Source organism: Stenella coeruleoalba, assembly GCF_951394435.1.
Source record: "Stenella coeruleoalba genome assembly, chromosome: 10".
Classification (NCBI taxonomy): domain Eukaryota; kingdom Metazoa; phylum Chordata; class Mammalia; order Artiodactyla; family Delphinidae; genus Stenella; species Stenella coeruleoalba.
The window spans coordinates 98,944,416-98,956,303 of NC_137156.1; the positions used below are offsets into that span (position 1 = coordinate 98,944,416).

Consider the following 11,888-nt stretch of genomic DNA (forward strand, 5'->3'; position numbering starts at 1 on the left):
TCTCGGAGGGACCCGCGTATGTGAACTGGGGTTGCTGCCTGGTAGAGCTGGTTAGCACGTGTGAAAGGCCCTGGGGCGTTCCGGGCTATGATTATGACTTTGACGTGTTTTTTTTTTTTTTTAATCATTCTGCCTATAGGTGTGGCTGGATGCGGCTACCCAGATCTTTTTCTCCTATGGGCTGGGCCTGGGATCCCTGATCGCTCTCGGCAGCTACAACTCTTTCCACAACAACGTCTACAGGTGCTTCCCCGCGGCCACGCCCCTCCGAGAGCACGCCCCTCCCTTGGCCTGTCAACTCCACCCATCTCTGAGCCAAAACCTTCTGGCCACTCCTTCCGGTTCCACCCCTTCCGGGGGAGGCGGGGGGAGGGGCACACCAGTAGCTCGGCTCACAGGTACCCTACTCCGCCTCGCCCCTTGATAACCACGGCCCACTAGCTCACCTTCCCGCGAGCCCCACCCTTCCTGACCCCATCCCTCCCTCTTTGCAGGGACTCCATCATCGTCTGCTGCATCAATTCCTGCACCAGCATGTTCGCAGGATTTGTTATCTTCTCCATCGTGGGCTTCATGGCCCATGTCACCAAGAGGTCCATTGCTGATGTGGCGGCCTCAGGTCAGCACCGCACTGGGGAGGGCTGGGGGGAGGGGCTAACCCCGCGGACTTTGTACATCTTCATCGCTGTCACCGTCATCACCACCGTGGCTCGCTGGCGTTGAGTGTCCCTACCTGCCAGCAGTGCCCTGAGCATTTACATGGACAGTGTCCCTGAATCTTCCCAACACCATGGGGTCAGTGCTCTTGTTATCCTTATGTCATAGGTGAGGAAACCGAGACTCACCAAGGTCACCTACCCAAATTAACAGAGCTCAAAGGTGGTAGGACTGGAGTTGACCCCAGACCTGGCTGGTTGCAAAGCCAGGCCATTCTGGCACCTCCAGCATGATCCTGGACATCTGGGGGGAGCAGACCTACTCTGTCCCCTGGGATATCAACTTCGGTCCAACCCAGACACCTTCACCATCGTGACTCAAAGCGCCCGCATCGGTGCTTTTGTCCCAGTTCCAAAAAGGTTCTCACCGACTGGGCTGTGCCCACTCTGCTCTCCACACAGTCATCCATGCCACAGGGTCCAAGGACAGCCCCAGACACACCCCCTTCCCTGCTCAAACGCGGGGGACCCACTATGTGCTCAGCAGAGGCTCAGGGAGGCAATGTGACCTGTCCCTTCTCTGTCGTGGGGAGCTGGGCGTGTCGTGTGGAAAGGAACATTCCCCTCCAAGGGCTTGCTCTCCCCTGCACGGGCAGCGCAGCATCTCATTTCTCTGGAACTTCCCAGCCAACCCCCTTTCCAGAGCCAGACCCCAGAGGGGTTACAGTCTCTTCTTTCTTCCACTGTTTTCCCTGATCTCCTGAATACCCACCCCCAGACACTCACAGTGTCCCAAACTCATCAAGCCTTCTCCTACCCTGTTCTCCCATCGTAGCAAAGGGTTCCAGTGTCTAGTGCCCAGGCCAGGCCCCCAGCATCATCCTGGACCCTTCCTTTGTCTTCCCTCCCCTTCCCTCGCAAACCAACCAAAACCAGGACCTGCCCACTCTGCCTCCTGAGTATCTCTCCATCCGGTCCCCTGTCTGCGCCAGCACTGTCCCCAGTCCCCACCGCTGGCCAGGTCACTGCAGTCCCTCCTCTTATCTCACTGGTCCCCTTGCCTCTGGACCCAACTCTGTAGCCTCCTGCCTCCCCCTTCCTCAGCCCCTCCCCCCAACTGTTTCCTTGTCTGGAAAGGGAGGCTGATAACACTCACTGAAACGTTTCCTCTGAAGAGATGAAATAAAGCTCAGGAAGTGGGTGCGCTGGGGATGCCGCAGGGGCTCAGCGCCTTGTATTTTTTCCTCTTCTGCCCTTCCTGCCACAGGCCCTGGGCTGGCGTTCCTGGCATATCCGGAGGCGGTGACACAGCTGCCCATCTCTCCTCTCTGGGCCATCCTGTTCTTCTCCATGCTGCTCATGCTGGGCATTGACAGCCAGGTGAGGTTACCCTCCCTGGCGCCTTGAGGAGCCCCCACCCAGCCTCACTGGTCCAGGACCAAGCAGGGAGAGGAGCCCATTGTCTTAGGCCCCCTAGAAGCTGGCCAAGAGTTTCAAACCCTCGGGATGTTCTACCACATGACACTTCAGGGATCAGCTCAGCTACCTTCCGCATTTTCCAGATGGGGAAACCGAGGCCCAGGGGGAAGGGATTCTCCTGAGGTCACAGAGGGAGGCAGAGGGAGAGTCAGGCCTGGAACCCAGGGTTCCCCTGGCCCTGCCGTCCCCACAGGGTGAGGCTTTGGGTGGGTGGGGCTGGGGCTGCCTGGGGTGGCTGACCTCCGCCCCCCGCAGTTCTGCACCGTGGAAGGCTTCATCACTGCCCTGGTGGATGAGTACCCAAGGCTGCTCCGCAACCGCAGGGAGCTCTTCATTGCCGCCGTCTGCATCGTCTCCTACCTGATCGGCCTGTCTAACATCACCCAGGTGAGCGCGTCAGCACCTGGCACACCTCTGCTGCTGCCTGCCCGGGGCCACTCCCAGGCCCTCTATGCCCCAGCCTTGTCCCATCCCACCTTTCATTTTGGTGGACAAGACTGACATGCAAATTAGATCATTAAATGCCATGAAGAACAGAGGATAGTGGGACAGAGAATGAACAGCAGGGGTGGGAAGGACGGTGCCTTGGACAGAGTAGTCAGGGCAGTCCCTCTGAGGAAGTGACATTTCAGCTGAAACTCACATGGCGAGGAAGAGTCAGCCAGGGGAAGATCTAGCTAGGGGAGGAAAGCACAGCAGGTGCAAAGGCCCTGGGGTGGGAATGGGCTTGGCAAGCTTGAGGGACGGAAAGAAGGCCAGCGTGGTAGCGACAGACGGAGCGGGGGAGTAGGTAGTGGCTGCAGAGCCAGATCATGCAGGACCTTCCAGGTGGGCATTTGGATTTTATTTTATTTTATTTTATTTTACTTTATATCTCTTTACATTTTATATATTACATTACAGTCTTATTTAAACTATGGAAGAGCTTCTGGAGAGAGACATGACTGGTTTAACATTGTGAACAGATGGCTCAGATGACCAGCTCCTCTTTCTGCCCTCCAGCCCTCCCAGAAATGGGACATTTCCCTCCGCCACCTGGGCATTTTCTTCCCATTCCCCAGAGTCCATGCCCACATCCTTGCAGGGTCGCAAAGACCTCTGTGCTTCCTCTCATCTACCCTCAAGCCTTCTTGATGCAGTGTAGCCTAATCCCAACCCACACAGCCTGTGTTGACCGGGAACTGAATGCACTGGTCCCCCGGGGAAGTGGACCCTCTCTCAGCTCTTTTGCTTTCGCAGGGGGGCATTTACGTCTTCAAACTCTTTGATTACTACTCCGCCAGTGGCATGAGCCTGCTGTTCCTCGTGTTCTTTGAATGCGTCTCCATTTCCTGGTTTTATGGTAAGCACCAACCCCGCCTCCCTCCCTCCCTCGTTCATTTGTTCATTCATTCATTCATCCCTTTCTTCAGTCATCATTCAGTAAATACGACTTGAGCACCAGGCCCTCTCCATACATTAATTTATTCGGTCCTCACTGCAGTTCGATGAAGTTAGCACAGGACGTCCCATGTTTAGAAGATACCATAAGAAGAAGAGTTAAATAAACTCATTTAAAATGGGAGTCAAAATTTCTTCATAAATTTTGCCATAAAAGACCTCTTTGAGATTTTATCGAGAAAAAGGAAACTGAAACTATAAAAAAGTTCTAAAGTTAAATATTTTTAAAAGCTAGGCTATAATTAAAAGTATGCACTATCTTAGAATGTAGGACATGATGATTTTTATTTGTTGATTTTGTGGGCTAAGTTTCCTGACCCAACTGCGTGATAGTGAAAAGGCTGTCCTTCCGGGCACTTTGGTTGTCACAGCAAGATGATGTTTTTGGAAGAAGTGTTCTCCAGAGTCCCTCTGGGTCCTTGGTATTCTGTGTATGTTGTTTGTAGTCCTGCCACCTCACCCTTCCTCATCATTTTCTTCTTGCTTTCTAACTGGTCTAGCACTGTCAGGTCCTCACTGTCAGTGACTTTGCTGATGATCTGAGCAGTGCCCAGTGCCCAGTGTCACTCTCATGAACTTCAGGACATCTGCAGTGGGTTTTTTTGTTTTGTTTTTTTTGCAAGATTGGCAGTTCTTCTTTGCAATTTGCAATCCATCACCAGTTGCTTATGCATCAGATCAGCAGGGAAAACCACCCCTGCCCAGCAAAGCTTTGAAGGAATGGCTGGGAGAGATGTTGGGTGGGAGGGACACTGAGAGTGACGGGGATGCTCTTTGTAAGTACATCCTTTTGTTGGTGGATGTTTTCACATTCAGGTGACTTGCTCTCCCATACAACTCGTTTGCTGGGGGATTTGGTTATTGAATCCTTAGCTAATAAGGACCCCCACCCCCACCCCAGAGCGTTAGCCCCATGTTACAGATGAGGAAACTGAGGCTCAGAGAGGTTAGGTGACTTGCCCGTGGTCACACTGTGACAAAACAGCAGGTCGGGGCCTTGAACCTGCAGTCCCCACGGCTCGCCCATCCCTCCTGCTCTTGCTCCAATTGTCACAGGTGTCAACCGATTCTATGACAACATCCAAGAGATGGTTGGCTCCAGGCCCTGCATCTGGTGGAAGCTCTGCTGGTCCTTCTTCACCCCCATCATTGTGGCGGTAAGGGCAGGACCAGACCGGGCCCTGGGGTGACTCAGGTCCAGAGAGACACTTCTGGAGCCAAAGGCAGGGGGAAGAGACCCACAGACCTCTGTTCCCTAGGAATACTATTCTCTCATTTGTGCTGAGCATCTACTCTGTGCCCTGCATGGTACCAGACACGCTGCAGCATCCTCAAACATCAGCACAGTAGGCGTTATTGCCCCACTTGACTGCTGTCGGTACTGGGGCTCACCAGCCAGCATCACCCAGTGGGCTGGTGCTGCACTCAAACCTGATTCTGAAGCCAAACCAGTCACTCGGGGAGGCTTCTTATCCTCAGCATCCCTCGTTCCCTCCTGCAAGGGGAAGCCGAGGCACGAGCAGGCCTGGGAGGGGCTGCCCAGGTCCTTGCAGTGAGGCTGGGCCACTGCATATGTTGTGTCCTGCACAGGGACACTCAGCCAATGGCCGACTCGGGGCGACCTCCCACCCTTGTTCTGCTTGACAAACTGGTTAACCTGGAGGAGGGGATGCCCTTTTCTGTTGGTCCTCCCGGAGAAGCTACCTTTTGCTATTGGTCCTTCCAGAGGGGGCACCTTCTTCGTATTGGCTTTCCCAGAAGGGATGCCCTTTTCTATTGGTTGCCACTGAGAAGGCACCTTTTTCTGTTGGTCCTCCCGGAAGCAGTGGCTTCTTCTGTTATACACAAAGGCACCTTATGTCCTAGCAGTGGCCTTGGGTGCAGGATTCCCAAGATGCTGGGCCCTTGTGAGGGTCAGCCCCAGGGCAGGGGTAGAGGGCAGTGGACCTATCAGCTGCAGGGTCTAGGGAGGGGCCTTGGCAGTCCAGCCTGGGTGACTGCCTGCCTCCCTCCTCTTTCCTGTCCCTCCCCAGGGTGTGTTCATTTTCAGTGCTGTGCAGATGACCCCTCTCACCATGGGAAGCTACGTTTTTCCCAAGTGGGGCCAGGGTGTGGGCTGGCTCATGGCCCTGTCTTCCATGGTCCTCATCCCGGGGTACATGGCCTACATGTTCCTCACCTTAAAGGGCTCCCTGAAGCAGGTAAGTCCCTTCTTCACCCTTCTTGTCGCTGGGCCCCTTCCCCACTCTGTTGGGCACCACGCCTACACTCATGGAGCACAGTCTATTTGGGGAGACAGACAACTTGATAGCCAGTGAAAGTAGAGTGTCAGAGGTCACGATTGGGGTGAACCAGGGAGACATCCTCCTGCATTATAGAGGGTTAGAGAAGGCTTCCTAAAGAGGGGACAGCAAAGAAGAGAACTAAGGACTATCCAGACTTAAAAGTAGAAGCAGGGGGGAAAAAAAAGATACAAATGAAGTTATTTACAGAACAGATGTAGACTTACAGGCATAGAAAACAAACTTATGGTTACCAAAGGGAGATAAATTAGGAGGTTGAAATTAACATATACACACTACTGGGCTTCCCTGGTGGCGCAGTGATTGAGAGTCCACCTGCCGATGCAGGGGACACGGGTTCGTGCCCCGGTCCGGGAGGATCCCACGTGCCGCGGAGCGGCTGGGCCCGTGAGCCATGGCCGCTGAGCCTGCGTGTCCGGAGCCTGTGCTCCGCAATGGGAGAGGCCACAACAGTGAGAGGCCTGCATACCGCAAAAAATTCAACAACAACAACAAAAAAAACCATATACACACTACTATATATAAAATAGATAAACAACAAGGACATAGTATAACACAGGGAACTATACTTAATATTTTGTAATAACCTATAAGGAAGAAGAATTTGAAAAAGGATGTGTATGTACATATATATATACACACATATATATAAAACCAAATCACTGTGCTGTACACATGAAGCTAACATAAAATCAACTCTACTTCAATTTTTTAAAAAATAAATAAATAATAAAAGTAGAAGCAGAGAGAAGTCCCAGGGGTATAAACTGATCAGTGAGGCTGGAGGGTAGAGTGGGGAGGGGTGCAGGGAGGTGATAAGACATGAGGCTGGGAATGTAAGAAGGTTGGACCAGATGATGAAGGGCTTTGAAAATCAGGACAAGAACTTTGGACTTTATCCTGAGTTTATCCAGTGGCAAATGGGGAGCCATTGAGGTTTCAGAGCAGGTAAGGGTGGGATCAGATGTGTTAAGAGCTTAACTCTAGACCTCACGTAAGGCACGCTGCCCCCAGCAGGGACCCACTGGCATATGTGAGGTCCACGTCAGCTCTTTGTTAAATTATATTGAATTCTTGAGTGAAACAAGGCAGTGCTGGAGGTCCAGGTGCTGAGACATTGATGAAGTAAGTGTAGCCCGGGGAGATTTCACTGAGGAGGTGGAAGGCCACAGCTGGGAGGACCTAGATCTGTGCCTCTCAGCCTTATTGCCCACCAAGATGTCCCTGCCAGACACACTCAGAGCCAGACGGAGGGTCTGTAAGGTCTGCATCATAGGGGTGGCGTGTTGTGCGCAGCCCCTGGAGTTGCTGGGCCAGCCTCCTCCCTTCACAGAAAGAGCACATGAGGTGCCGGGTGGGGAAACTGCTTCCCCATCCCTTGCAGTCAGGTATTAGCAGAGCTGGGGCCTTAACAGCCCTTTCTTCCAACTCCAGGTCCAACACTTTTGTTTACCATGATTCGCTGCTGTGTCTCAAAAGGTAGTCAGGTCTGAGAGTGGCAGAGAGGCAGAAGGGGTGCATTTGTGGAAGGGAGCACAGCCTGTGCAAAGGCCCAGCGGTGGGAAAGGGAAGACTCGTCTGAGGACAGTGCTGATGGGGCAGGATGGCAGGGCGGGTGTGCAGAGAAGGTGGGGAGGTTGCACCCCTTTAGCAAACATGCATTGAGCACCTGCTATGTGCCAGACACTATTGTCAGTGCTGGGGACACAGCCATGAGCAAAATCCTACCCTCATGGACCTTACATTCTGAGAGAGGAAGATCAGCAATTAACAAAATAAAGTCACATTTGATGGGGATGAGGAATATGGAGAAAGAGGGTGTAGGGGGTGCTGGGCAACGCCTCGCTGAGGAGATAACGCTGAGCCAAGACCTAAGGAGACAGAGACTGAGCTGTGTCACTGTCTGAAAGGGGTGTCCCTGGAGAGGGTCCGGCAAGTGCAAAGGCCCTGGGGCAGGTGCTTGCCTGGTGCTTGTGAGGAGGCCAGTGTGGCTGCAGTGTAGAGAGCAAGGGGCTGAGGGGAGAACACTGAGGTCTGCAGTGATGGGCGCCAGATCCTGTGGGGCCGTGTAGGACTTTGGTGAAATGGGAGCCCTCGTGGGGTCCTGAGGAGCAGAGGGATGTGATCCCCCTCTGGCTGGGGTGTTGAGAGTAGAATGAAGGGGATTAGGGGCAGGAATGGAAGTGGAGGGCTGGGGGCAGTTACTGCAGGGACCCAAGTGAGAGGGAGTGGGTGTGGCCCAGCGGAGCTTTGGAAGGTGTGCAGGAGGGGGCTGGCACCTGGGAGCACCTCGCAGGCAGAACAAACAGGGGAGACTTGAGAAGAGGGTGGGCCAACGAGAGGCCAGCCCCCCTCCCTCCCAGCCTGAATCCTCCTGCTGTCCACAGCGCATCCAGGTCATGATCCAGCCCAGCGAAGACATTGTCCGCCCCGAGAATGGCCCAGAGCAGCCGCAGGCCAGCGGCTCCGCCAGCAAAGAGGCCTACATCTAGGGGTGCAGGGCGGCTCGCCCACCCACACTCTCACCCCGACCCTGGCTGTACACGACCACCACTTGATGTCTGAAGATACCGTCTATCTCAACCTACCTCGAGTGGCGAGTCCAGACACCATCACCATGCAAAGAGAGGGAGGTGGGGACAGTCACACCCCCGTGGGCCCCGCCGTGGGCAAAGAAGATGCCCGATGGCTCCAGCACCTGCGGGCTGGTGACCTTTTTAATCTGGGCCCCATCAGCATCAAGCAGTCGGCCTGTGTGACCGCTGTGATAGATCATTTTTATCCCGCCAGCGAGTGTGATGCGGAGAGGCCGCGCACTCCTGGCTTTTAGTTGTATTCCTGACTGTTCTCTTACTGCCGAAACCCATGACTGTTATCTCGGACTTGGCAGGAGTTCGGTTCCGTCGGAACACTGCTCTGTGCACATGAAAAGGGCATTTTGTATAATGGACATTTCCAGGGAGAGCTCACTCTTAAGAGCAGAGAGCCAGCAGAGCTCTTTCATTTTTTGGTTTTCTCCTTCCCGAGGCAGCTTGACAACCCCCAGCCCCTTCGGTATTCCCAGAACTGCTTTCTCAAGCACTCCGCCCAGTGTCCTGTTTCCCTGCCGCCCGGCGGAATGAGCATCTGTGCACTAAGCTTTCCTGGCCCCCCCGTCCCCCGCTTCTCACCACGCCATTCTGCTTGCGCCTGGCCCAACAGCGATCGTTCCCGATGGGCGCTGCTCCTCGGAAAACTGCCACAAGCACAACTGATTTTTTTAATCACCATTCCGGGGACCTCAGATCCCGCTGGGGAAATTCCCTAATCAGGAGACCCAGTTTCTCCTAGGCTGCCCGGCTTTGCAGAGCACAGAACAGTTGCAGAGGAAATCAAAGTGAGGCTCTGTCCTTGAGGCAAAGTGGATCCAGTGATCCTTCTGTCTCCTTCTTAAAACGTCTCCCTCACTGCAACCCCAGTCAAGGCTGCTGCCCTCTCCCCTTCCCTGAAGTCCCCCGGTGAGAATCTCCTCACTGCCACTAAGATCTGCCAGCCCAGTAAATGAGGAGCTAGTGTTAATCCAGACCTGCCCCGCCAAGTGCTTCCGAGATTAAAGCTGCTTCGTTGGGAAGTAGTATTTGTTCCGTTCCAGAACTGGGCTCCACAGTGGTGGCAGCAAATCGGGTGAAGACAGTTTCTTGCAAGCTCCAGCAACTCAGCGCTTCTCATTTGCCAGGAACATGGGTTCCCATGTAGCAAATCGTATGTTGTGCCCTGTACTCCTTAGCTAGTTAACTCACGAGTTGTGTTTTACGACTAATCCTTAATAACTATGGTAAATAACTGTGACTGTGGGTTTTTTAATCTGTCATCCTCGTCCAAAAGTGACCAGCATACCAGTTCTTGCAATAAGGTATTACCCTCAGAATATTAAGCACATTCTTGTAGAGAAAAAACAAAAAGTCTGCGTACACATATAAATGCACACATATGTACATTCATCCTCATGCTTGGTACATAGGGTCTCATTTGATATTGTGTAGGAAATCTAAAAGCTTTTCCTGAAGTCATCTGTAAAATAGTCTCATTACTAAGGCATCCCAAATGCCAACTGGTGAATCCAGGATCAAAATGCATATGTATTGTTAAATTATAGGGTTTAGAACAAAAGGAACCCTTCACTGTGTCTCATGGTCCCAGCCCCCATCCTTTGTGTGAATTCCTTTAGAATAAGGGCAGGAAGACTTCTAACTTTCTCTTTGTTCTTCATTCTGAAACTAAGAACAAGTCTTTCGAAGACAAATGCAGCGTATTTAATGTTTGTAATCAAATCTAAGTGAGATGTTTGGCAAGAAATCCCTTAACTGATTTCCATCCAAACCTACTTATATAGCACAATATTATGTGTCGTACAATTACTGTGAGAACTGTGAATATGTGTAACTTTTTTTAGTATTTGCCCTGGGGAGGGAAAGATATTGTATTATCATATATGCTTTTTTTTGCAATAAGGATTTATTCTCAGAACACCAAGTAAATCTATCTCTATATTAAAAAATATATGTAATATATACATATTCAAACTATATACAGAGCCTGTTTTAAAAAATATTACAGTATTATTTAGTAAAATTATCTGTTCTATGGACCAAATGTAAAATATTTATACATGAAGATGCATTTTAAATGTCTATAAATGGTGTTATAACTAGAGCACGGGCGTTATGTACGTTTCTAAGAATATAGAGGAAAAATAATAAAGGTTCTATGATATACAATGTCAGACCTTCAGTTCTTTGGGGTGGGGGTCACAATAGCCTCTTTTATCAAAACAGCGAGAGATACACAGAATACATTTTTCCCCAACAGAGAGAGATTTGGGCTCAAAATCCAGGGACATGGAACTGGACTTCCCCAGAAGTCTTGGAATGAGTGGATAGAAAATGATTCTGAGCCACCGAAGGGAGGTGCTTTCACTCTTCTAAGAAACTTAAATGTGGTCAACGAAATGAAGGTCTAAAACTAGGATAATAGGAGCACATTAAGTTAACAACATTCATTCCCTCGTGATTCATTCCTCAAAATATTTAATTTTAAAATCTTATTTAAAATTTGAATTCTACAGAGAAGTTGTAAGAAAGGTTCAACAGTCACCCAGGTTCACCAGTTTTTGACACGTTGCCACCTTAAGTCTGTCTGTCAAGGTTCAGTCTGGGAAGCAGGACCACTATGAGTATTCTGGAATAAGGTGTTTATTAGAGGAACAAGCCTTATACAGTTGTGGGAGAAGGTAGGAAGTAATGGTCTGAAAGAGAGAGTTGGGAGATCAGAGGAAAGTCACTAACCAGGTGAGCAGGAGAGGTAGGAGTGGGCCTGGTACACATCAATGCTCAGATGGGCCCATTCTGAAGACCAGCTTTGTGAGTGCCCATGATAGCGCCAGCAGATTACTCCCCTCTCGGTCCTGGCAAACCATCCCTTTCATGGTCCTCCGTAGACCCTCCCCCGGGACACGCCTCAGGCTCACTGAGCTGTTGTGGGGCTGCTTGGGGGAGCTGCCCCGTGGGCGGTTGGCCGTGGGGATGGTCACAACAGTGATGATGATAACAGATCCATTGTGGTTCCACTAAGCAGCAGGCCCTGCACCAACTCCTCCCAAGCATTTTCTCAGCTGACCCTCAGGACACCCCCATGATGTGTCGGCGCTCTCACGCTCATGCCCTGGCCTCACCCCTGCTCTGGCTCCCTTCTCGTTTCCGTTTTTTGTGCGCACCAGCTCCGATATCCACCACCTCCACTCTGTGCCACAAACGTGGCTATTACCTTTTATAATGGGAAATACATAACAAATGGTATTTAACAAGAAAACCCACAAAGCCACGTGGGCTTGCCAGTGTGGAGGCGGACAATTTACTGACAAGAACATCTCATCATGATGCACATACATTTAAGGACTGAATATTTTGCTCTTGAAGGAAAGTCTTCTTGTGCTAAAATAAATGCTAATGGGGACATGGAGCGGGGAGCCCAG

At 51.5% G+C, this 11,888-nt stretch overlaps 1 protein-coding gene across 4 annotated transcripts in view; it reads left to right on the forward strand.

Annotated features, from left to right (window-relative positions):
• Nucleotides 1–10,600, forward strand: part of SLC6A1 (solute carrier family 6 member 1) — a 40,358-nt gene extending 29,758 nt beyond the window's left edge. For 3 of the 4 annotated variants that reach the window (XM_079934883.1, XM_079934884.1, XM_079934886.1), the window contains 8 exons: nt 140–243; nt 495–619; nt 1,924–2,036; nt 2,391–2,522; nt 3,375–3,477; nt 4,632–4,732; nt 5,609–5,776; nt 8,266–10,600. In XM_079934883.1, coding sequence (XP_079791009.1) covers nt 140–243; nt 495–619; nt 1,924–2,036; nt 2,391–2,522; nt 3,375–3,477; nt 4,632–4,732; nt 5,609–5,776; nt 8,266–8,370 — 951 coding nt within the window. In that variant the 3' untranslated portion in view covers nt 8,371–10,600. The remainder of the gene's footprint in view (nt 1–139; nt 244–494; nt 620–1,923; nt 2,037–2,390; nt 2,523–3,374; nt 3,478–4,631; nt 4,733–5,608; nt 5,777–8,265) is intronic. The other variant, XM_079934885.1, reaches the window with a different exon arrangement.
• The last annotated feature ends 1,288 nt before the right edge of the window (nt 10,601–11,888 follow it).